Source organism: Ursus arctos, unplaced genomic scaffold (genome assembly GCF_023065955.2).
Source record: "Ursus arctos isolate Adak ecotype North America unplaced genomic scaffold, UrsArc2.0 scaffold_28, whole genome shotgun sequence".
NCBI lineage: Eukaryota > Metazoa > Chordata > Mammalia > Carnivora > Ursidae > Ursus > Ursus arctos.
In genome coordinates, this window is record NW_026622963.1 from 3,851,653 (window position 1) to 3,878,212 (window position 26,560).

The 26,560-nt window shown below is 37.8% G+C and overlaps 1 protein-coding gene across 7 annotated transcripts in view; it reads left to right on the forward strand.

Moving 5' to 3' along the window:
* MAP2K5 (mitogen-activated protein kinase kinase 5) overlaps positions 1–26,560 on the forward strand; it is a 249,378-nt gene that overhangs the window by 63,492 nt on the left and 159,326 nt on the right. For all 7 annotated transcript variants that reach the window (XM_026478382.4, XM_044391907.3, XM_026478383.4 and 4 more), the window contains one exon: positions 16,987–17,026. In XM_026478382.4, the coding sequence (XP_026334167.1) occupies positions 16,987–17,026 (40 nt within the window). The remainder of the gene's footprint in view (positions 1–16,986; positions 17,027–26,560) is intronic.

A 26,560-nucleotide genomic window follows, 5' to 3' on the forward strand; every position in this document is an offset into this window, starting at 1 on the left:
TTAGACCTGGACATGACGTGACTGCAGAGGTCACTCCCAAGGCTGATGTTCCAGAGTTAATTCAGCATTCACCTGCTATAAAAATACTATGTCATGTGGTGCTTGGTTTTGTTCTTTAAAAGTTCGTCTTATTGTATATTCATTTATTCATTGAATAAATATAGTTGGCCCTTGAACAACACAGTTTTGAATTGCACAGATCCACTCATATGTGGATTTTTTTTCAGTAAATACAGTACAGCACTGTAAATGTATTTTCTCTTCCTTGTAATCTTCTTAACAACGTTTTCTTTTCTCTAGCTTACTTTATTGTAAGAATATAGTACAAATACATGTGACATACAAAATATGTGTTAATTGACTGTTCATGTTATCAGTGAGGCTTCTAGTCAACAGCGGGCTATTGGTAATTAAGTTTTCAGGGAGTCAGAAATTATATGTGGATTTTTAACTCATAGGAGTCAGTGCCCCTAATCCCTGTGTTGTTCTAGGGTCTAGGGTACTTACTGTCACTCTGTGCCAAGGACTGCGATAAGCACTTGCAGTCCAGAAGTGAGTAAGACAGACAAGTTTCCTGTGCTCCTGGAACTCACACTCATGGGGCACACAGACAGTGATCAAGGAAATGGTTGGAAGTAAGATGATATCAGACCTTGCAAGTACTGTAACGAATGTAAAATAGTTGCTCAACAAGGCTTCTCTGAAGAGGTGATATTCGAGCTCAGACCTAGAGGACATCAGGAAGCCAGTTGTGGGGAAATCTGGGAGAAGAGCCTTCCAGGCAGGAGGAACCACTCTGGCAAAAGCCCGAAGATGGGCATGAACATGTTGTGTCTAGGCCAGTGTGGCCATAGTAGAGTGAGTCAGGGGAGAGCAGAGAGATGGGCAGAGGCCTGATCATGCTGGATCTGTCAGACCTTGCTGAATAAAAGATAGATAAAGCTTGGAAGGGTTAAGGGGCATGCCCAAGGTGAAATCAAGACCAGAACTCAGTATCAAAGCATCGAGTCATGCACCTTAAATATATACAGTTTTTAGAAGACTAGAACTCAGACCAGGGGTTTTCTTTTCTTTAAAGATTTTGTTTATTTGAGAGAGAGAGCCCGTGAGTGCATGTAGTGGAGAGGGACAGAGGGGGGAGGTAGGGAGAGGAACAAGTAGACTCTGTGCTGAGCGTGGAGCCTGACATGGGGCTTGATCTCAAGACCCTGTGATCATGACCTGAGCCAAAATCAGTAGTCAGATGTTCAAACAACTGAGCCACCCAGGCACCCCAAGCCAGGGGTTTTCTATTTGCCATTCACACTCTGAGTGTCCTAATTTTTTTTTTAATATTTTATTTATTTGATAGACAGCCAGAGAGAGAGGGAACACAAGCAGAGGGAGTGGGAGAGGAAGAAGCAGGCTCCCAGCAGAGCGGGGAGCCCGATGCGGGGCTCGATCCCAGAACCGTGAGCTGAAGGCAGACGCTTAATGACTGAGCCACCCAGGCGCCCCTGAGTGTCCTAATTTTTAATCCAAATTATTTTGGGATATAAGATATAAATATTTAATTCTGAAAGTCAGTGATGTACCATCTCAAGTTAATTTTAGAGGCTTTTTTAGTGGATGTTAAAACAGTCATTTCTTGGCTGACAGAGCTGTTGCAACATAACTTGTTATTATATCCTTTGGGTCGCTTTCCTTATCAAAAACTTAGAATTTAATAGTTGAATCCCTAGATTAATTGTATGGTTATGCTAGTGGAGGTGGTGCATATCTTGATTTATAAGACATGTTAATTTTTTTTTTATTTTACAGTATCTGATGTGTTAGAAAAACGTAGTCTCTTGGTTGGCATATAGCACAAGCAAATATTTGTACACTGTAGCATCTAGGGTATTTACTTTAAATTGCTTTTTTTGGGAAAATAATTTACTGGAGAGTCCAAAAGGCATTTAGTGTGTGTAACTTTCTGGCACATTTTTCCCCCATTGCTCTGTTGTTGGTTACTTAGATGTAAAAGACCTTGTTTCTGTTAAATTGCCACCTTACCAGAGTGAAACATGCTTTGGTCTGATTTGTGCACTAACGCTGCATTGGAGGAGCAGATGACCAAATTCGAAAGAAAGTAGCAATAGATACTTTGGTTGTGGGAATTACGCATAAAGTTTCTTTGAACATTAACTTGCTTTTTAAGTGTAACTTTGTATTACGTTATCCTTTTAACCCTAAAATTTCCATACTTTTTCTTGTCGGTGTTGTGAAAGAAAGAAAAAGAATGTTCCGTACTATTGCTAAAAGCAGAGTTCATGGTTTTCGTTTGGTGAATTCAAATAATGAAGTGAAAAATGTTCAGACAAAATTAGAACTTGCTTTAGGGCACAATCAATATAGCATTTTAACAAGCTTAGTGTATTTGGAAAATACATATTGTATAAGGTTCTCAAACATTCTGAATCTATTACAGCTGCTAACTATAGCAGCAAAATGTAACACTATACTTAGTCAATAAACATAAAACTCTGATTAAGCTGTAATTAAATTTTCAGAAAAGTTATCTAAAAACTATGAATAAAATATATTTTTACATTGTCTCAGCAACAAGATGGATAGCCAGTGAAACTTTAGAGTGGCAGAGAAAAGCGTATATGGGATTAAATTCCGGAGTGAATTTTTACCACAAACACATGCATTGAGTTAGGTTTTTTGTACATCATTTATTTCTTCTCCTTTTTAACTTTCTTTGAAGGTAATTCCTAGTGAGTGTGGCGCAGGGTAACAGCTGGGGTCGCTGACCAAAAGGGCAGATGGGAAGTTTCCCTGCATCCCTGGCCGCCCCAGTAGAAGGTTTCAAGGCCCTGCCTCCATCACACTCAAAGCACAGGAAGTGTTCAGAATCACAGTGGTCGCACTTCTGTTTGGAGACCAGGCCACCAGCACATGCCCGGGTTAGCCCCCAGCAGCACTGAAATAGAGCTGGGCAGAATGGCTATCTCTGTCCTCAGTTGACCCTGTGAGGAGACTGGAACACCAAAATTCATGGATTTCCTTGAGGATTCAAAACAAGATAGGGATAGAACCACCATGGAGACTCATACTTTCTTTTTCATTAGTCCCTTCCTGGTGAATAATTCCATTTGGTTCTATGAGGGACTAAGTAGGTACAAGCCTCAGTATTTCTGCCGGCGTGTTCTAGCAAACATACTACAGTTGTACTTTTTACTTCACCTCACGCCCGTGTACCTTACGGATGACCCGTGTGAACGAACCGCGGTCTTCGTTCTTCTCTCCTTCCCTAGAACTTGTAATCTGAATTAACCCAGTGTCAAAAATGTTAATGCTTTTCCCACTCGAGTCATTTCAGCATATGAATCTCCAGCAATTACACCTTCGGGTTTTCCCTTGGCCGTGATTTTATGAGTGCCTTTGTGTGTGCATTTACATCGTTTTGGGGACCTTGTTGGTGTTTTTGGCTGCTGGTCTTTACAAGGAAGTTCATTTTTCTCCTCCCACTCGGACTCCTCTCCCTTTCTCCTCCCCTTAATCTTTACAAGTCTATGTGACATCTTTAAGCCTTAGTCTCCTGAACGGATTTGAGAATAGCGCTTTCTCTTGACTAATCTCAACTTTATAAAACACAGTGTTGCTTCATGTTTGAAGAGAATGACCTAATACAGTTTATATATTTTTGGAAGTCACTAAAGATACCTCAGAATGTGGTCGAATTGAATTTAGAATCCAAACGCTTTTCCTTCTTTTGTCCGCAACGTACCTCCTCAATACAGAAACACGGTGCCATGTACAGAGAAGTCACTCAAATTCCTTCTTGGTATTGGGTTTAAAGATGACTGTCCCCGGATGGTGGAAGGTATGATGGTAGTTTGAGTGTTGTTCAGTCTTTACGTGGAAGGAAAAGTCCCTTCAGGTTTGTTTTGACCCTAGTCACGATACGCCCGTTTCATGAAGTCCGTTATGCACAAAAGTGCACAAGATGAAGATGAAGTGCCTCTCCCCAGCCTGACAAAAGCCATTCCTTTGCAGAATGGTAGCTGCAGCGAAAGTGAATAAATGAATGGACAGCAATCACAGCCTAGTTGATGAAACTGTTCAATTAAAGCACAGGCATTTACATGGTGTAATTTCCCTAAATTGCCAATGAGCCCCTTTAGACACAACCAGTGTTCAAATTGATTTCAGCATTGATTTTGGCTGAAGCTGATAAATTTCTGCTTGTTAGTTAAAGTAATTTTGCAGAAGACTTTGTACTGCAGTATTGAAGTGTTCATTTAGCTGATGGTTAAAAGAGGAGTTATTTACAGAGGCCTCTACTGTTGTTCTGAGATGGGACAATTCCCCAATCATCTTTTACTTTTAATTTTTTAGGCTTCAGTATACCAATCAATAGGTGATTGAAACTGATTAAAACTTATCCAACCAGCTGCCTATGGCAGTTTAATTAGAAGCTGGATGATTCTTAAATTAAAGTTGTCTTGTTTTCATTGCATAGCCATCTTCCAGAAGAGTAGGGGACTAACAGTGCTGAAAACCTAAAGTCTCGCTTTGTCGAGGTGTCTCACAAGTGTGAAATCACTCAACAGCTATTCCTAAGGCACCTCAAAGATGTATTCAGAGGCTTTCGCCTTTATAGAGATTAAAAGTAATAATACGCTTACTTGCTATTCAAGGAATTTTCTTTTTTTTCTGGCAAAGGGATAACCTGTAATGTAATGAGCTATGTGAAAGAACAGCTGTTGGTGATACAGATCTTATTTCATAAGCAAGATGAACGCTTGAGCTGATTTTTTTTTTTTAAAGATTTTTATTTATTTATTCGACAGAGATAGAGACAGCCAGCGAGAGAGGGAACACAAGCAGGGGGAGTGGGAGAGGAAGAAGCAGGCTCATAGCGGAGGAGCCTGACGTGGGGCTCGATCCCATAACACCGGGATCACGCCCTGAGCCGAAGACAGACGCTTAACCGCTGTGCCACCCAGGCGCCCCTTGAGCTGATTTTTTAAAATACTGCAGTACGGGATAAAACTAGCCATCATGATATCCTGTGCATCTCTGCTGAAAACCATCAGCTTTGAATTTATATTTTTATTTTCTTTTGAGGTCTTGATTAGAAATCAATCTCTAGTGAACAAAAAACAAGTGTTGTTACATAAGTTCATGTTGACTTTTCAACAATATTGTGGACAGGGTTGTAGAAGAGAGATTTTTGCTTTGGGAAGAGTCCTCATACTCATTTTCTCTAGTGTGGGACAATTGAGTTTTTAATGGAAATGGGTTAATATTTCTGTCATAGGGGACATATTACTTCTGGTACTACAGGGAAGAAGGGAATAAATGGCTCACTTTTCAGAGGTGCATTTACTCTTTGACCCACTGGGGTACTATTTAGTGTTCTAGGAGAGGTAATTTAGTAAATAGTACCCCAGTGGCCTGAAAAAGTTAATGTAGCTCTGAAAAGTGAGTCATTCCATCGATTTTCCCTATTGCTTTTTAAAAATCAACACGGACCATATCCAGAGAACCTTGAAGACAACTGGAGTTGGTGGACCTAGAAGCTATGCACTTGTGTTCGTTCAGGCTTATTGGGGCACACATTGGATTTGACTTCAAAGGACTGAATCTTCCAATGCTTACCAGAATCTTGAAGCAGTTCTTAAACCCCATCGAGCTTTGGTTTCCTTATCTATAAAGTAAGGATAATAAGAATAAGACATTTTTGTGCAAATCAAATAGTTTCTCTATAAAAAATAGAAACTATAAAGCACAATAGAATATTAATTACTAGTTTACAGAGATTTTCTAAAATAGCCATTTTTGTATCTGATTTTGGAAAGTGATTTATTGTTAGCTTTCCACAAAGAAACCATGAACAGATACTACATTATAATCAAGTTATTTCAGGGGAGAAGTGTCCCAGGAAGTTAATCCTCAAGGTGTTCTTACTTTTTCCCGTGTGTCTTGCCTCAGTCCTATATTTCTTTCATTGTCGTCATTTAGCTTTATATCTCTTGCCTCTCTGTTTTGCCCATCACATTCTTTCTGAACCTTTGATCAAGAGATCACTGTGACTGTAGCTTCCTCGATCTCTAAGGTATTTAGACCATATATGAAAACACATTACTCTTGTTGATGTGGGGAGTGTTAAAGGCTTGAACCAGACCGCATCAACTTATGGAAGAAATATGGAGGCAGTGGTGACAACATTAACTGAGGCAGGTGTGGGAGCAGACAGGGTATATAACCAGAGTAATTAAAAAGAATAAGAAAGGACCAAATGTAGGGTCCCAGTAGCTTTTCTCTGACTAGAACTCTTTTAAGCCTGCCAAGTCCCCCATATCCTAGGTTAGCAACCAGTACGCCCTGTGGATGACCAGCATCTTGAAAGAGTTGTTAATATCTGTAACCTAATAACATGTTTGATTTGATACTTAAACAATCTGGGGGAGCTCTGTTGCTTAACCACAAATTATTTTACAGGCGGTAGTCAAGCATTTGTAATGGGTTTTAGGCAGAAGGAAGGTTGGCATAGACTGGTCTTTGAACTGGTACGGTTTACATAAAAGCTTCTTTTTACAACTGCTGTTTACTTTGGATTTCCTATTTTAACAGCTAGAGCCTGGCTAATGTGTTTGTCTATTATGGAAGGCAACAACTGTCAGTGTTGATTTCCCTGAAACTATTTGATTTTTTTTTTCCTGTGGTTGGCTATTTTAGTATGTGACATATTGGTAAAATCTACCCCCAAAGAAGTCTACCATGAGAACAGATCTCTAAAATGTTCAAGCAATAAAACAAATTTTTCATTAACTGAACCACAGCTAATTGACATGTGTTTACTGAAAATGTGTCACTGAATTAAAAGATGATATCCAGGGGTATTAAAAATTAACCTCACAAGGTATCAAATTTTTGTTTTTGTATTTATGTGTATACTCACATGCGTTTATGCACTTGACTTTTATAAAGTCAAAGAAGTGTTTTTCACTTGTTTGCTGTGGGCTGCAGAATCATTCAGCCTTATAATCTTTAGGTATAATGTGGTACAATCAGTGCTCAGGTTCCTTATTTTATTTATTTATTTATTTATTTATTTATTTATTTATTTATTTATTATTTTTAATTTCTTTAGAGGGAGAGAGAGAGAGAGTGAGCGTGAGTGGGGGATGGGCAGAAGGAGAGAGAGAATCTTAAGCAGGTTCCACATCCAGCGCACAGCCCAACCCTGAGATCATGACCTGAGCCAAAATCAAGAGTCAGACGCTCAACCAGCAGAGCCACCCAGGTGCCTTGGCTATTACGAGTTTGAGATGGAAAAACTTGGGAGTTGGAAAAAGACTTCCATTTGTTATTCTAGATTTATATAAAATCAGAGTTACTTTTTTTGGTCAATAAAATTTCACATAACAAGCAAGGAAATAGTATCTGTAAATATGGAAACTGATGATCTCACATCGGCTAAGATAGAAGAGATATGGTATCAGCTTTAACAGATACCGATTTTTTAAATAAAGAAATAGATTCAATAATTCTGAATATGGCCAACTCTAACTTTCTATGCTAATGAGAATTAAGAGTTGCATAGATAATTAAAATAGATAACTAATTTAAAAAAAAAACTCATTTTCAACAGTGGTTTGTCTCCTCCCAATCATACTTTTTGTCATAATGACTGAGGTCACAGAGCGGTTTCTCTGTCGCCTTGTCTCCTTTATTCTGCCCTGCCTTTGATGGACATCCTGGAAATCTCTATGGCATTCAAAGAACAGAGAAGCAAGGAATCCGGTATAACCCACAAGCTGTGAAATCTTTGCCTAAAAAACACAGACCCCGATTTTATCATTTAGAAAGGCCATTACTAGGTCTGAAGCGAGCAAGTAACAGCAAATGCATTTGTAACTTTTATTTATTTAAAACAGCCTTTGCTCACTTTCTTTCTCGCCTTTTGCCTATCCTCTAGGAGCTCCAGGGAGCAACACAGATAAACACCCTCTTCTTCCTTGCTTACCTAAAATAAGACCATCTCTTTGTGATTACTGGTTACTTCTTAAGCCACATCCTAAGTATTGCTTTCACCATTTTAGTGACCGGATGGTTTTCTTAGGTTTCCTGTCCATTTAGAGAATTTTCCAACAATTGATAGCACTCTATAAATAATTCACAGAGTAATTGTGTTCCTCTTTTCACTAACCCTCTCTGAAGTATGTTATGTGAGAAGTAGAACTTACGTCAATGGCATTTCTTCCACATGGTGTAGGAAAGAAGTGCCTCTCTCCTTCCCAGGACCACGGCAGTACACTTCTCGTTTTGCCATTGTGATTAAAAGTTACTGTGCATGCAGTTAGTCTTGGGATCCTTGTTCCAAGAGGAAAAAAAGGGAAGGGTGTTTCCCTACTCAATCCGATGACCATTTTGCTAACAAATTGGCATTTATAACATATATCATCAGTTTTACTGAACTTTGAGATATTTACCATCAGATCTTAGGTCAGCCCCTCCATTCTTATATCCTACCTCCCAATTGGTAGTGAAGCACAGATACTCCCTATTATAATTTTTTTCTGCTCACAGTGTAAAATAATTTGATTAGCTAGTGTATAGAAATTGATATGCATAATAGTGCCATAGAAATTAGATGCCTACTTTAATTGTATGAAATTATACAAGCTTTAACAGAAAATATATGATCAGCTCTAGGTTATTTATTTTGTGAACAGGAGTCAGCTGGGATGATTCATATTTTTTTGGTTCTCCTAGAACTTGAAATTCTAAGCATAAATAATTTCAGTAAACATTGTAAAATACAGATGCAGTTGATCTTACGCATGACGCACATTTGCGTGGGAGTCCAGATGTTGGAGTGTGAACACAGGTTTCTCCCTTATGGCCTGTGTGAATATAGGACTTTTTCACATTTTGTTTTGAAATTTTTCTTTACACACTTTTAAAGGTTCTTACAGAAATTCACTTTATTCCCCAGACTGATGTATCTTTTAACAAATTCTCATCAGGATTTAGATGAAGGTGAGTCCACCCTTTTAGCCTTGTCTATATTGTATTAGACCCATCTTTAAAATTTCAAAGAGCACATAATAGAATTAATTGCATTTGTCCCCAGGTATTGCTTTGAAATCGGTCATGTGGTTTTTCGAATACCTGCTCTGGGCAGGGTACTGCACTTGGCAGTGTGGGAGGTAACACCAGCATTCAGGGCCCCATGCACACCATCCTCTGGGTTCTGTTGTTGGCTTACTGTCTGTACTGTTTCATCTCCTTTACTGGTTTTTTCTCATCTTTCCTGACTTCTGAATTTAGAGTGCCTCATGTTCAGTCCTCAGACCTCATCCCTACTTAATTTAATTCCTCTCCTAGTTTTTGTAGTTCCATGGCTTTACGTATCATCTACATGTTGGTGAAACCCAAAAGCGTATCTTCTACCCAGTCCTCTGTCCTAAACTTCAAACTCCTATCGAAGTACCAGTTGGATGTCTTTTAGGGCTTTCAAAATTACCCAAAATTGAACTCTTGATTTCCTCTGAAAGCTGCTCCTTCTGCAGTTTTTCCAGTCTTGGTAAATGGAAACTCTGTGCTATAGGTTGCTTATGACAGAAACTTTGCAGTCTTTCTTGATCCTTCTTTTCCTCCCAGACCATCTACTGAATTTACCCACAAATCCTGTTGACTCTCATGGAGCTAAAAAGTACAGGATTATATAGTGTAAGGCTGAGTAGGTAAAGTTCCTCTATTTCTGTGAATAAATACTGTAATTCTATCAGCTTGAAATTTTAGGTTTATTTTGCTCTTCCCCATATTTTATATATTCTCTTTGCCAAAGTCTTTTGCATCTTTCCCCCCCTTTCCACATCCATAGTTACTACCTGGGTTCATTTCACCACTTCTTGCGTAGACTACTGTAACACCCTTCTACGTGCTCCTTCCTCTCTCTGGTTTCTCCTCCTTTTTTGTGGTAACCTGCGGTCAGAGTAAGGATTTGAAAATTAAGGTCTAATCATATCAGTCTTTTATCCAAAACCCTTCAATGGCTTTGTATTGGCCAGCAAATTGGGTAGAGCAAAATTTCAACAACAGTAATAAAAGCTGAAAGACAACAGTCTCCTTAAAAGACTGAGAGAAAATATTTGTCTCAGTTAAACTATTGCTCAAGAGTGAGGGCAAAATAAATACATCTTCAGAAATGAATATAAAGTGTGTGTGTGTGTGTGTGTGTGCAGGCAGAGAGAGAGATAAGGGGAGGGGGGAAGAGGGTTAGTTTATTACTGAGAGAAGTACTGTAGGTAGAAAGAAATCGAATCCAACTGATCCAGAAAGGCGTAAAATGAAAGGAGGAGTGGTAACTGTTTAGATAAACTTGACTGTATAAAACAGCAATACTCACGATTAATTCAGGGACATCAAAATAAAGTCAAAACACTGGACAAAATAATATGAGAAAGGCTGATTAGAATCAAAATATTCTAAGTTTTTTTTTTTAGAAATGTGTTTTTTTAAAGATATTTTTTATTTATTCATTTAAGAGAGAGTGTGAGTAAGAGCACAAGCAGGGGGGAGGGGGAGAGGGAGAGGGAGAAGCAGACTCCCTGCTGAGCGGGGAGCCTGACCTGGGGCTTGATCCCAGGGTCCTGGGATCATGACCTGAGCCGAAGGCAGACACACTTAACCGACTGAGCCACCCAGGCACCCCATTCTCAGATTTTTATGTTGTTTGAGAGAAGAATGAAGATAACAATTAACTTAGTATTTTGTTAAATCGGGTATGATTGTTAAAAATTGTATGGGTAACAACTAAAAGGAGAAGAATGGATGTATAACTTCAAAACAAAAAGAAGGAATAACAGGGTTCCAATACAATATAGTGGAGAGAGAGAGAGGTGTAAAGTAGGTGAATCGCGGTAGGAATAGATGCAAATATATCAGTAATTACAATTAATATAGGCAGACAATAAACATCAGTGATTATAGGAAATATATTGCCAACTAATAGATTGGTTAGAGTGAACTTTTAGAAATACAGTTATGTGCTATTTTAGAATACATTCCTAAAACATAAAGACAGAGAAAGGTTGAAAGGAAAAGGATGGGGAGAAGACACCAGTAAAAACTTAAAGAAAGTTTGTGGTTATATTAATATAAAAGAGAAAAAGACTTTAAGGCAAAAATTATTATTGGGGGGTGCACCTGGGTGGCTCAGTTGGTTAAGTGTCCAACTCTTGATCTCAGCTCAGGTCCTAATCTCAGGGTTGTGAGTTCAAGCCCTGTGTTGGGCTCCATAAAAAAAAGTATTATTAGGGATAGAAGGGACCACTATATGGTGATAGAAGAAAAAGACCATGATTACATAACAGCCCTAAACTTACATATAGCTAATAACATAACCTTAAGATACATTAAGTGAAAAATTGTCAGAATTATAAGGAAAATTTGATAAATTCACAGTTATAGTGGGAGAATGCTTCTCGGTAATCAATAGATGGATCAGACCAAAATTAATAAGTATGTAGAAGATTTTAACACCACAATTAACAGGCTGGTTATACGGTCATGTACAGAACTCTTCAATCAAATGAGAATGTACATTATTTTCAGGTACAGAAAATTTAATTTTTAAAAACCATACTAGGGCACAAAGCAAGTCTCAGTAAAGTTTGAAATGTACAGATCTCTTTTTCTTGACTACAGTAGTTAGTTTAGAAATCATTAATAAGGGGCACCTGGCTGGCTCAGTTGGTAGAGCATGTGATTCTTGAATTTAGGGTCATGAGTTCAAGCTCCATGTTGGGTGTAGAGCTTACTTAAAAATTTTTTTAAAAAGTTCAAGAAAAAAGAAATCATTAATAAGTTAACCCTCATACATTTGGAAATTAAAATGCACACATCTGAATAGCTTATGGGTTGTATAATATAATACATTATAATGGAATAAAAACATTTACAACTGAACAAAACCATACATGAATACTCATGTGATACAAAGATATAACCTAAGGGATAGTTTTTTGTATAAACATTAGAGAAGAATAACTGGATATTAATAGGCTTAGCATTTAAATCAAGAAAATAAAATTTTTTTTTTTTTTTTTTGGTGGAAGGGGTTAAATCCAAAGAAAGTGGAAGGAAAGAAATACTAAAGAAAAAATAAATCAAAATTCAAGAAACAACTCAAGAAAACCAATAGCTGGTTTCTTGGGAAAATTGACCAAGTATAACAGAAAGAAGACAGAAAAAACAAAATTTGGGTAAACAAAGGAGACCAAATTCTAGACAGAGCAGAGATTTTTAAAATAAGAGGATACAGTGAATGATTTTATGACAAAATTGGAAACAGAAAATGTATAGTTTCCTAGAAAAACCTTAAGCTGCCTAAAGAAAAATAAAAAAAACAAAAATAGACCTATACCAATTAAGGAAATGTATCCATTCATTCAACAAATATTTATAAAATGTGCCCGGCGTAGTTTTAGGCACTGGAGGTACGGTAAGGAATAAAAAACCGAAACTGCCTGTTTTCATGGAGCTTGCTTTCTAGTGGTAGCAGACAGATAATAAATTAATAAACTATGTTAGGTGTTGATAAATTCTATGAAGAGTAAAGAAAGGGAGTGAGCTGTTTTATGTAGGATAGTCAAAGAAGTAACTTTGGACCTGAAGGAAGTGATGGAGCAAACCAAGTGGATATTGAAGGAAAAGTGTACCAGGCCTGAGGAGTAGGTGCAAAGGGGCTGAGGCAGGAGGATGTTTGGAAGAGCAGAGTGACTACTGTGAATAAGGGAGATTGGCAGAAGCAGGGATCATTGAGTAACCAAGGGCCAGATCATGGAATCCTTGTAAGGACTTTTGATTCAGCAGTTGAAAATCTACCCATAAAGTGGGGATGATGATAACTTCTACTTGTGTTGTATGTCAAAAGATACCTCAAACCTGGGGAAAAAATAATTTCTACTCATAAGATTATGAAATCAATTAATTAAATGCATGTAGAATTTCTTTGTAAAGCTCTATCCAAGTGGTAGATTTTTTCACCCAGAAGTAGTATTCATTTTTTGAACATTTATTAAGTATGGAGAGTATCTCTGTTATAACACCTGGCATAATGAAGAAAAATTGTTTACATCTATCTTCCATACTGGGCAGGAAGCACTACCATGTCTTAATCATCTTTCTATTCTTTACACTGTATTGTACGCTTGAAACTAATATTACCCTGTATGTTAACTACCTGGAATTTATATAAAACCTTCAAAAAAAGAAGTGGTGGCAGAGCTGGGATCAGAACCCGGGCAATGACTCAGAGCCTGCACCCTTTGCTCTTGTGCCTCCCGTGATAGGTTAGCAGTGCTTGCAGAATGCTTGCCTGGAAGGATTCACATGCGATGGTCCTTAGCCTGATGGAAATAGGTGGCATCTTTCTAAGTTTTGAATTACGAGTTTCCCTGTCCTGAAATGCAGTTCAGAAAACTTAAACATCACCGTATATTTCCTTAAGGTCCTAAAATACATGTATTGTGCCACAGTTCCAGGCTTGGCCTTCTCTTTGACTGTAAGTTTGGACAAGTTTTTTAAAGCCTGGCTTTTGGGTGTTTCCAGTGTAAAAAGAAGGGATTAGATTAGACAATTCTCTGTATGACCTACAAGCTCAATCAATTATCTGATTCTGTACAGAAATTAAATGTTGATACCAACTTTTTGTGAAATCATCTAAAACCTGTTGTTCCAAATGAAAAAACAATTCAAGAAAGATGAATAGTAAGTGTTCCCCTGTTTTACTCATTTCCTCGTTACTTTAAGTACGCAAAAATTTACACCAGGCTACTGGTTCGTGCCGTCCTAAAGTGTATATGTCGTGTGCTCAATTTTAAGGACTGGGACTATTCCCAGAAGGTCTGTGCTGGTCACAAACAAAGCGGAACACTCAAGGACTCAGCACTAAAAATATCACATAAAAATGCTTCCTTCATGCACTCATTGGAACAGGTAATTACTGCGGCAACAATAAACTAATTTGAAGTGTTAGCTGTTAATTAAGACAATGCAGAGGTGTATAGTTGTCTTTTGGTGTAACCAGAGCCTCCATTCAAACTTCATTAATCACTTTATAGTTAATGTGTTGGGGAAGGTCAAGACAATTGAGATGCAGTATCTGTTGAAAGTAAATTCCTTTTCTCCAGGTAGAATGCCATTTGCAAAGTTAAGGGACACATTCGACTCATGCCTGGCCTTGCCTTTGTCATCCAACTTCTTGATGATTAAATGTTAAACTGGTACTGCCATTGCATTGAAACCAGACCTCACAGCATCTTTATTGCTCGAAATCGAACCCAAACTTCCACGGATGAATTAGCGTGCGTCATAATTAAATCATCAAGCCTCTCCCTTTTAATTCACTTGGAAATAGGAGACCTTTCTTTTGGAAAAGACATCAGCTTTCTTGACAAGCTTATTAAGTTGCCAGCTACCCAGTATGGTATACACATTAGACTATCTTCTAGTCATCTCTTTATCACTGCTGTTGATCTCAAATGGCCAGGTGTTGCTTATTGTCCAAAGTAACACCACTATTCTTTTTGCAAATTTGGATCCTTGTGCATGCATTCAACTGTTTTATCTTCATATTACAGTCCTTGGTTAGGAATTCTAATATATAGCATTTTTAAAAGTCGAAATTGGAAGAATTTATGGTGTACAGGGGGAAAATAATATATCATTCAATCTTACCTATTATATTAACTATATTTACATGGAATAAGGTTATTAACTTCCTTCAAATCACATTTCACATTAGCTTAGGCTAACAACTTCTCTGTCAGGCAATGAGAAAAATAGTGTTAGTCTTTATATACCAGTATATTGTATGAGTTCAGATATATCATCAATCAGATCATGACCTGAAATGTAGTTTCACATTGTAAAAGTCTGATATTAACATACATAGTAAATGAAATGGTAATTTGTTCTAAAACCAGTATAATATAGGGGTTCCACTTATAAAATGTATACCACTTTATATAAAGTGTAAAAATTTTTTAAATAATTTAAGTTTTATAACTGTAATAGTATTTAATATACTAGGGAGGTTGATATTTAGAAAAAAAAATTTTTTTAAAGATTTTATTTATTTATTTGACAGAGAGACAGCCAGCGAGAGAGGGAACACAAGCAGGGGGAGTGGGATAGGAAGAAGCAGGCTCCCAGCGGAGGAGCCTGATGCAGGGCTCGATCCCAGAACGCTGGGATCACGCCCTGCGCCAAAGGCAGACGCTTAATGACTGAGCCACCCAGGCACCCCGATATTTAGAGAAAATCTTTAGAACATCTTACAGATTAAAAAAGCTTCGGTTAAGTCAATAGTTGCCACTTAATTTTTATAATTTTGCCTTTCTTTTAATGTGATATACTTGAATTTCTTCATAATTAATTGTTAAAGGCTAAGTATACCTTCCACAGTCGGCTTGACCTTTGTCTACTCAAATAGGAAAAACAGAACAAACTTCTTATAACAGGAATATTTATAGATGTATACATACATATATACATACATATATATGTTTTTTTCTAGTCTTACCTGAATTTATAACATTTTATATGTGAAAAGTTACAAATACTTGCAGGTCCTTAATAACTAAACCATTTCTGTAAATTGGTCACTTAAAAAACACTTGTCATTGATTGCAAAAGCTCTGTAAATTTGCTAAAAAAATCATTGAATTGCATACTTAAAACACGTGAATTTTACATGTATAATTGCACCTCACTAAGCTGTTAAAAAAATGTTAGAGCAACCACACAGGTATTTCTGTCAAAACAATAGAGAGTGATGTTTTCGTTTTGCTAATAGGAGAATATATGTGTTGTTTTTAAGAAATGATCAGTTTTTCCTACCAGATCATTGCCAAGTCATCATTGGAAGCCTGGTAAATATATTTTGCAACTCGGCAGGTGAAGTCAGGGAACTCCCAAGAAACTAACTTCCATTCCCCCACATCTTCCCTACCCAGTCACATCTTAACACAGCTGGGTGAGGGGAAGAACACTCTGATTTTGGCTGCTGTGCAAGCCTGTACTTTTGTAGACTTGCAATAGCAGTGCTTGTTTATTTCGTGTGGTTTGTTTAGACATTTTTATATAAGATGGATTGTCCCCGGATAGTGGTCAGAATGTACAGTCCTTGCAGAACATGTGTGGAAGGCCACATTGTCGTTTAAACACAAAAGGTCTTAATGAAAAGTAATGGTATCTTATTTCTACAAACCTTACTCTCTTAATCTTTTCCATAAGTGAATGTATTTCTATTCCTTGATTTGAACTGTAGTTATTTCACTGTATCTGATCATTTGAGCTTGTCTCTTTTCTAAAGCTTTTTTAATATTGAGAGATGCCAGCTTTAGGAAAAGATGAACCACGTACTTGAGCCTGATAAGTCTGTGATTTCTTATATGAATATATATCTTAAGCCATAGCTAATTCCGAGTGTTTTGAGATTATTTTGATGAAATGTAGGGATATAGTTTATCTGTTCCTATAATTGAAGTAAACAAAAGGAAAACCTCCCACTTTATATGGCTGTATACAGTGCTTAGCAGAAGACTTATAGAAGATTCCCCCCCACACACAGCGCTGGCCAGTTGTAAGGGTCTGGAGTCAGAAGAGGGTGGGTGTGAGGTCTAGTTCTGCCACTTACTGACTTTGTGCCGTTGGGAAAACTGCTTAGCTTCTCTGTACACCAGAGCTCTCCATCTATAAAAGGAGGATAGTAATACCAGCATTACCTCAGAGGGTTATTTTAAGGTAATGTGTAATGAATCACTGTCTAAACCATTAAGCTCAATAGAAATATAAACTACTAATGTTATTAGTGTTCTTTGAAAGTATCTGTATATACCATCACTGCAGATATGTTCAGATTCACATTTATGTCCTTAACCATTCTGTAGATTGTTTAGTATCCCAAGTGATTTTGTTATTTTTTTCTTCCCATAGAGCATATCATGTCCCGAGTGGGAAAATATTAGCTGTAAAGGTAAGTGCTGGATAACTTTTATGAAATCCACGAAATTCTTGATGCTCATTACTTTCCCTTCCCCTGTTAGCTTGAGTCACGGGTATAGTGAAAGAGGAGATGAAATGGTTTAAATTTGGGGTGGTAGGTTATGGAAGCTATGGTCCTGTTGTGATATTCAGCTCCCTCCTCTCTCAGAGGGTACCTTCACCACCTCAGGCACTGCGTTGCCATCTATTGAGTTATTTGTTCCTTTAGATATCATAACTCTTAGATCGTTGCCAGTAATATATTTAAAGACAATCAACTGTAGGTTATTCACTCCAAGAGAAGGGAGCACTCCTATAAATCATCTAAAAAACCTTGGCTTTGCAAGTGCATTATAATTTCTCATAATTTCATACATTTTGAATTATGTTTAACCTAGGCTAATATTAAAATTCTTGTGCATGATTATTTAGTTGGGTATGGCAAGGGCTAACCGCTATTTCTGGAAAGGATTAAAAGCAATTTTAAAGAAAAGACACATTTAAAAAAGAGCTGTTAAAGTAGAGACTTTGAATAAATGAAAACAGTAGGTGTTTACAAATCAGTGTCTACTAGACCTGATCTTAAAACTGAGCTTTAGGGGCGCCTGGGTGGTGCAGTCGTTAAGCGTCTGTCTTCAGCTCAGATCGTGATCCTGGCGTTATGGGATCAAGCCCCAACGTCAGGCTCCTCTGCTATGAGCCTGCTTCTTCCTCTCCCACTCCCCCTGCTTGTGTTCCCTCTCTCGCTGGCTGTCTCTATCTCTGTTAAACAAATAAATAAAAAATCTTTTAAAAAAAACAAACAAACTGAGCTTTAGAGCAAGGACTATACTGTAGTCACTTTATATCCCTAGATTCTATAAAATTTATAAAACGTACTAGATGCTTAAACTGAGTTGAATGATTTAAGAGTAGATGTGATTGTTGTGTTTAAATTTCATCTGAGTTGGATGAATGAATGATTTAAGAGTAGATACAATTAGGGGTGCCTAGGTGTCTCAGTCGGTTAAGCATCTGACTCTTGGTTTTGGCTCATGTTGTCATCTCAGGGTCTTGAGATCAAGCCCCGTGTCAGGCTCCATGCTCCACATAGAGTCTGCTTGAGATTGTCTCTCCCTCTGCCCCGCCTGTTCATTCTCTTTCTCTCTCTAAAATGAATGAATAAATCTTAAAAAAATGAAAATAAACGTCTTGTTTAGCCCTGAGCTTCTTGCAGCCAAGGCAAAAACCATGTAACTTATTTAATAGTCATACTCCGAGAGAAAGAAATGTGCCATTTCTTCAAAACGGGCAGTTTTGTTTTGTTTTTTAATTAAATCTTAGCAGTGTACTTAGGTTCCAAATTATTTGGCGGTTTTCCAGATATCTTTCCATTACTGATTTCTAGTTTAAGTCTGTTGTGGTCAGAGAACATACTTTGTATAATTGGAATTATTTTAAATGTATTGAAATTTGTCTTATGGCCCAGAACATTAATTATCTTGGTGTTTCCTGTGCACATGAAAAAAAAAAGTCTATTATTGTGTAGGGTGTTGTATAAATGTCAATTAGATCAAGTTGGCTGACAGTGTTCAAAATTTCTGTATATTTACTGTTTTTTATCTGCTTGTTCTGTCGACTCTTGAAAGATGGGTATTGAAATCTCCAGCAGTAATTGTGAATTTGTCTATTTTTTCCCTTGCAGTTCTATCTTTTTTTTTTATTTCATGTTTTTTGAAGATCTATTACATGTATTTAGGATTAGTAGTCTTCTTGATGAATTGGCACCTTCATTGTTTCATTACAAAGTGACCCTTCTTTAGCCATGGTGATATTCTTTGCTCTGAAATCTGCATTGTCTGATATTAATATAGACAGCTAGTGCAGCTTTGTTTTGGCTAGTGTTAGCATGATACAGCCTTTCACTTTTAACCTGTTGGGTCTTTTTATTTGAGATAAATTTCTTGTAGCCAGAGTATAGTTGGGTCTTGTATTTTAATCCTTTCTAATGATTTCTGCTTTTTAATTGGGGCATTTAGACCATTAACATTCCATGTGATTATTGCTGTGGTTGGATTCAGTTCGGTCATCTTGCTCTTTGTTTTCTGTTCTGTCTGTATGTCCTTTTTCTTGAGTGATTGCTTCAGAGTTTATAGTATATATCTTAATTTATCATAGTCTACCTTAAAGTAATACTGTACCACTGTCTATAGGATGAGAACTTCGTAATAGTATACTTTCATTTCCCTCATCTTAACTTGTTACTATCATGTATTTTACTCTCATATGTTATGAACCTCAAAATACATTGTTACTATTTTTTAGACAATTGTCTTTTAAAGACATTTCCAAAAGTAAGATAAGATTTCTTTTATATTTACTCTTGTTTTTACCAACGCCAGTGCTCTTCATTCAGTTGTGTAGATCCAGACTTTCATCCGGTGTCATTTTCCTTTGTCTGAAGGAATTTCTTCTTTTACATTTCTTATAGCGCATGAGTCTTCTGGTAATGAATTCTTTTAGCTTTTGCATGTCTGAAAAATGTATATTTGACTTTCATTTTTGGAAGATGTTTTCACCAGATAGAGAATTCTAGGTTGATCGCTCTTTTCTTTCAACATTTGAGAGATTTTGTTTCACAGTCTTCTAGTTTGTGTTCTTTCCAATGAAAAGCTTACTGTCGTTTTAAATCTTTATTCTTTTGTACGTTAGAACTGACTTCTTCTCCAGCTGCTTCTAGGACTTTTTTCTTTATCACGAGTCTTATGCAGTTTGATGATAATGAGATTTTATGTAATTTTCTTCTTGATTCATATACTTAGGATTTGTTGAGATTCTTTGCTCTGTGGATTTTTAGTTTTCATCAAATTTGGGAAAATTTTAGCCATTATCCCTCCTCCCCCAACTTTGGGACTTAAATTGCATATGTACTTAGGTTACTTGAAGTTGTCCTGTAGCATAACAATGCTCTGTTGTTTGCTTTAGTCTTTTTTTCCTCTCTAATAGTTCAGTTTTGGATAGTGTCTCTTGTCACATTTTCATCTACATTGTCTAATCTGCTCTTAATCTTGTCCATTGTATTTTTCATTTCGGACACTGTACTTTTTATCCCTAGAAGTTTATGTGGGTCTTTTTTACATCTTCCATGTCTTTACTTAACATGCTCAATTTTCTTTCTGTCTTCCTGAATATATGTAGTGTAGTTATGGAATATGTGGAATATAATTAACTGAATTAATGGTTTTGTCTATTAATTCCATCGTGTGTGTCATTTGGGGTCAGTTTTGACTGATTGCTTTTTCTCCTCATCTTGGGTTGTATTTTCTTATTTTTTTTCAAGATTTATTTTTATTTATTTTAGAGAAAGAGAGAGTGAGCAAGTGGGGGGAGGTGCAGAGGGAGAGAGAGAATCCTGAAGCAGACTCTACACTGAGTGCAGAGCCCCATGCAGGGTTTGGTCTAAGGACCCCGAGATCATGACCTGAGCCAAAATCAGGAGTCGGCCGCTTAACCTACTGAGCCAGCCTGGTGCCCAGTACTTTCTTATTTTTAAAAACTCTTACCATTTTTGATTGGATGCTAGTCATGCATCATAGACACTAGATTTTTTGCATTCCTATAAATATTCTTGAGCTTATTCTGAGATGCTATTTAGTGACTCTGCAACAGTTTGATCCTTTCAAGACTTGCTTTTAAGCTTTATTAGATGGGACCAGCCCAGTGTTTAGTCGAGAACTAATTTACCCCACTCAGTTAAGGCAATAGTCTTCTGTATATTCTACCAGTGCTCTGACAGTTACGAGGTTTTCCATCCTCCCTTGTGGGAACACAAACTCTTTCTGCCGAATGTGAGGTCTGGAGATTGTTTCCTCTGGTCCTTTCTGGTGGTTCTTTCCTTGCGCTCAGATAATTTCCTGACATCCAGGTACTGATTGATCATTAATCAGCTGAAGACTCCAGGGGCCCCTTGGCAGATCCCTTGCCCTCTCCCTTTGGTCTTCTGCCAGGGAGCTCTAGCTGCCTTGGCTTCCTCAGACCCCCAGTTCCATCTCGTCAACATAGGGAGATGGCTGAGCTTTGCCTGGAATTCCTGCCCCGCACAGGAGGCTGCACACTCTCTCGTCAGTAAGCTTGACTGTCGTAGGGCTCCTCTTACTTGTTTTCCATCTCTCAAGGATCATTGTCCTGTTTTAACTGTTGTCAGTGTCTGGAAGCCTGTTCATTTTTCTGGGTTTGGTTTTGTTTTACTTGGGATCTCTTCCTTTCTTGTCACTGCTTCAGTCCAGATGCTTGTTTTGTTTCTTGTCAGACGTCGAACAGTATTTAACGTGTTCTCTCAGTAATGGAAGCTACCACTTATTGATCATTTATACTGTGCTAATAAGCACTCTACATACCCTCTCCTCATTTAATTATTAATTAATTAATAAATAGCTTGCTGAAGGTCCCACAACTAATAGAACTAGGATTTGAAGTCAGGCAAGCCTTGCCCCAAGTTCATGCTCTCAACTTGTGTCCTGTATTGCTGCTCACTATCCTTAGATTTGGTTTCCTCGAGCGTAGTTCTGGTCACATCTCCTCCCCTCTCGAAAGTCTTCAAAGGCTCTATATTGCTCCCAAATAAACTAAAAACTCTATGGGATGAAACTCAAGATCTTGCACAGTATGTCATCAGCCTACTTTTATAGCATTATCTTACGTGTCTGAATGCTGTGCTGCTTTTAAGTTGAACTCTTTGCTTTATCTGAACCCAGGTACTTTCACACTTCAACACTTTGATTCCCATATTTTTCTCTAATTAGAATGCCTTCACCCATGTCTCTACCTATCAAAATTCTTAAAACCCTTGTAGGGTCAGCTCCAAAGCCCGCTCCTCTATTGAACTTCTGTAGATAAATCCTGTCACATACGGTCTATCCATCACTCACTCACTCTCTCCTTTGAACCTCTCTAGAATTCTCTGTATGTGTTTCTTGTGGATGTTATCACATACTGCCTTGTATTTTGCTATTAATATATATGTGCATTTCTCTCCTTACATTGAAATCTCTTTGTAAGTAGAGAACAGATCTTATTTCTCTTCTTGTCTTACTCATTGAGTCATGCAGAACCTCGCATTTGGGCCTAGACAGAGGACTGCATGCAGTAACTAGATGGTCAGCACGTAATTTGTTGAATGACTGAATAAATAAATTTGGTTCTTTCGTTTGTTCTTCATTCATTCATCTTTTGAAGCAGCATCTTGAAAGCAGGTTCAGCTCACATACAAAATAAACCGTAGTGTTCTTTGTATGGACCATTGCTCTCACCCAGAGTAGTTCTTTGCTTTTTTTTTTTTTTTTTATATTAAAGGGTGAAATGAAAGGTTAAGAGTTAGAAGTGCATTTGATCTTTTCCTGACCCTCTCCTGACTTTTGTGTGACTTCAAGCATGTCACTTGAACCTCTCCGTGACCTCAGCTGTGAAACGGGGCTGCCCCATGTCACAGAGGGATTGCGAAGAGCAGCAAATCACAGCCCTTGTCTAAACAGAATCACCTGCAGGGCTCTGATGCCTGCATAGAATGATGAGGGAAATTTAATTTCCCAAGCCGAGTGGTCAGTTGGACCAGCACTTTGAATGTCTGTGGGAGCAAGTAGATAAGAGTCCTTGAAAATCCATTACTTTTCTCTTCCTACTCAAAATATTTCTGTTCTTTGTACTTCTAAATGTTCTTACTTTTTTAGACTAACAAAAGAATTTTGTAGTGTTTCCCCTTTCAGACTTCAAAGGTGGGAAAACATCACTTCAGATATTTTAAAAAGCAAGTTGAATTTGGGCAAGAATAGAAATACCTTGGATTTTTATTTTATACCAGTGAATTTAGAACAATTTCTACCTTAAAGAGAACATTCTGAAAAATGCTCACCAAAGATAACCGTTTGCTAATGACTGTAACTCATGAAATGTGTTTCTAACTCACTTTACTGGGGGGCGGGGGTGGAGGTTAAGAGAGACAGTTGCAAACAAGTAGAGCAGAAAACAAATAAAAATACTGTTAGCCATCTTGGCAAACAGAACCTTTTTATATCATTAATGTATTCTGTAAAATCTTTCAAAGTACAGCCTAATAGTTTTCCTAATATTTTTTATTTTCTAATTGGGAAAAAGTCATCTAAGGGGAAATTTCTTAGCTGTATATAGCATGTGCTGATTATCATTCTTTGACTGCTTTGGGTTTCTGCTGCTTTTAAACTAGCATTTAAATGGACCATTTGATTAATCATTTGTATACTGACTGTAATCCTCCCAAATTTCCTTTCTGAGTTGTACATACTGTAAAAGACAATTATGTCGCCACAGATTAAATAAGCGAATTAAAACAGAATAGAAGCTTAATTTGACCTGTGATTTTGCTCTCCTTCCCTTTAGTGGAGCGTGTGCCACTCCAGCAAATAAATGAAGTCATCCATGACAGCTTGTGATGAATTGCCGTATTTATACTGTATATTTTAATAGCCTCACACTAATTTAAATTGAGCACAGAGTAAATTATAATTCAGTCACTTGACTGCTTATATTTAACTTGACAACTCATCCTTATTTGTCCTGGAGGTGTAGTGGAGAGCAGCAGAAACGCACCCAGGTATTTCAGTTTCTCACTTAACCCTTTCTCCGTGAAATGCTTCACGTGCAGATCCTCTCCAGTTTGAAAAATTGAGCTCTTCCTAAGGAGAAAAACAAAATCACAATAATAATGAAGACTCAGGGAGTCCATACTTTCCTTGTACTTTAAAAAGAAAATTAGAATTTGCCATGCTTTTTTCCATTGCTTTCAAGTAAGGAATTGGACTTATTTTTAGCAGTTTAAAAGCTCACTCCCAGGAATGCCCAAGGGAAGGAGAATTAACCTTCTACCTAGAGTGCCAAGTCTCCCAGAAAATAGAAGAGCATTTCAGTAGAATTATTTTAAGGTGAATTTTACTTTCCCTCTTAAGTTCCAGAAATTACTTTATTCACTTTTGCACCATTTTGGAATCTCCACAATTCTGGACCATAACAAATACCAAGAATGATCAAGACCCACTGGAATGCAGTGGATTGGCCCCACAAATACAGTATTATTGCTACATGTTAGGTCAGTGTGGCACTTCTATTTATTTTGGTGTTTATGTCTTCGGTGTTAAATTCAGTTGTAGAAATCAAGCAATCCACCTCCTTCCTGTCTAGAAACAGCTCCTTACTTAGAGGATTATGGTTGTAAGGAGCGCTTTAATTAAATCCCACATTACTTAATGGGCACTGCTGTAAGTAAGACCCTGTGCTGGGTGTAGGGGGAGGGGGCCCAGAGAAAGATGCCCAAGACTCAGTCCTTGCCTTCGTGGGCCTTACAACCACTTTACTGTCTAGGCTTGTGGTTTTAGGAGACAGGCATGAATGCCAAGACAGAACGTGAGAAGTGGCAATATGACGGGCCAGAGCTGGAGATCAATTCTGATGGAGGGCTTTGGGGCTGGCTTCATTGAGGTGGTGGTGGCATTCAAACTGGGTCGAAAAGATAAGAAAGGTTTTATAATTAGTAACTGTGGGGTGGAATGAGAAAGCCCACCTCAAGCGGAGGGAACATCAAGAGCAAAGACTGGAAGTGGGGAAAGCAGGACCTGTGTGTGGAACACCGGAACAAAGCACCTACTTCCTGTGCTGGTGGTTTGGTGGTGAGCAGAGCTGCCTTCCATATCATCTGGCTTCTCATGAGAATTGGGGTTTGGGCGGGGGGGAGCTGTGGGAAAGGAGTTGGAATGACTAGATTGTGGGAGAATTCTTTGAATGTCATGCTAGAGTCTTAACGTTATGCTAGGCCATCGGCACCTAATTAAGGTTCTTGATCCAAGGGAATGGTATGTTTACAACCAGTAGTTTGGGGTTAATTGCAAGGTGTTGGCTCACCATGTGGAGTCCTGTCGTTTCTGGATTGGGGGCCTGGAGATGCCGTATGTCTCAGTAGTCATACAGAGTACTGGATAAATGGCATTTTTGAAACCTTAGATAAGTGGTTCTCAACCTTACTGTGGGTTAGAAACCAGCTGGAGGGTTTTTTAAGAATATTAAGATGTGGGCCCAACCCAAGATTGATTCCGTTCTTCTGCGATAAGGCCGGTGTACCAGGATTTGGTTCAAGTACGCTCATGTATTGATATAAATACCTTTATATAAAAGTAATTGTAACATGAGGCCAGGGTTGAGAACCACTGCTTTGAGGGGCGCCTGGGTGGCACAGCGGTTAAGCGTCTGCCTTCGGCTCAGAGTGTGATCCTGGCGTTATGGGATCGAGCCCCACATCAGGCTCCTCCGCTATGAGCCTGCTTCTTCCTCTCCCATTCCCCCTGCTTGTGTTCCTTCTCTCGCTGGCTGTCTCTGTCTCTGTCTCTGTCGAATAAATAAATAAAATCTTTAAAAAAAAAAAAAGAACCACTGCTTTGAGGTAAATAACAAGTTCATTCCTTTTAATAGTTTTTTGGGGTGGAAGCATCCCTGTACTTGACATAGTGGTGTGAATAGTTTTGATTATTTAATGGCATGGAATTGAAACAACACTAGATGAATTTATTTTGTCGCTAAGTTTTATACGGGAACAAAAATGTAAGTGAATATTGTTGGCAAATGACTATTGATCGGGAGAAACGTGTAAATGTTTCTCTGCAGTTTTGTATTACACTTACAATCTAGTTTAGTGAGGGCTTTTATAAATAACCCTAAAGCAAAAACTCTTGACAGAAACTGGCCATGCCTTTTTCCCCTTCCTTTCCCCCTCCCCCAAATGGATGTCAGTACTATAAAATGTGTGTTTTAGAATTATCCTTTTCTTTCCTTGCTCTATCAGCAGTTTGCAATTCATAATTTATGGGGTTTTTTTCCAGTGTAAGTGCATATATTCCGAGGTTATAATACAGAAATGTGATTCAGTGTTAGATGGTGTATAACTGCACTGTCATGGTAATCGTGAATGTTAAGTTTTTATCTAGAAATGTCTGGAGTCGGAAACTCGGCCACAAATCTTAAAAATTATCTTTCACCTATTTTATTCTCAGCACTGTCTTTTTTAAGTAAAAACAATTTCCCTTGAATTGGCTTCACTGAACTGTTAAGTAAAATTTGAACAGTTGATGGTCTCCTTTCTTAAGAAACAGTGTTTGAAATAAACTAGAATTTATTCTAAGTAAGTTTGTAAATTGTTTTACATTTCATGCTACGAATCTTCCTCTGTGGTTGATGCTTTAAGGAAAAACCATAAACCACTAGGACATTCTAAGAGGCGTCTGGGAGTCAGGGAGGGACCTTGACATTGCCAGGCTGTGTGGCTTCTCAGCACCTTGGCTTCGTCCTTTAAAAACAAGAGAATTAGATGAAATCGTTTCTGTGGCTCCTTTAAGCTCCAGCATTTTATTATACTATTAGCAAAGAAACATGACTTTGAAAAATATTTTTTAAATGATGTATTTTTAAAACTCCTTATTTCTCTTATAACTAAAAAACCTGCTTTAAATGTCATTTTTACTCATCATCCTCT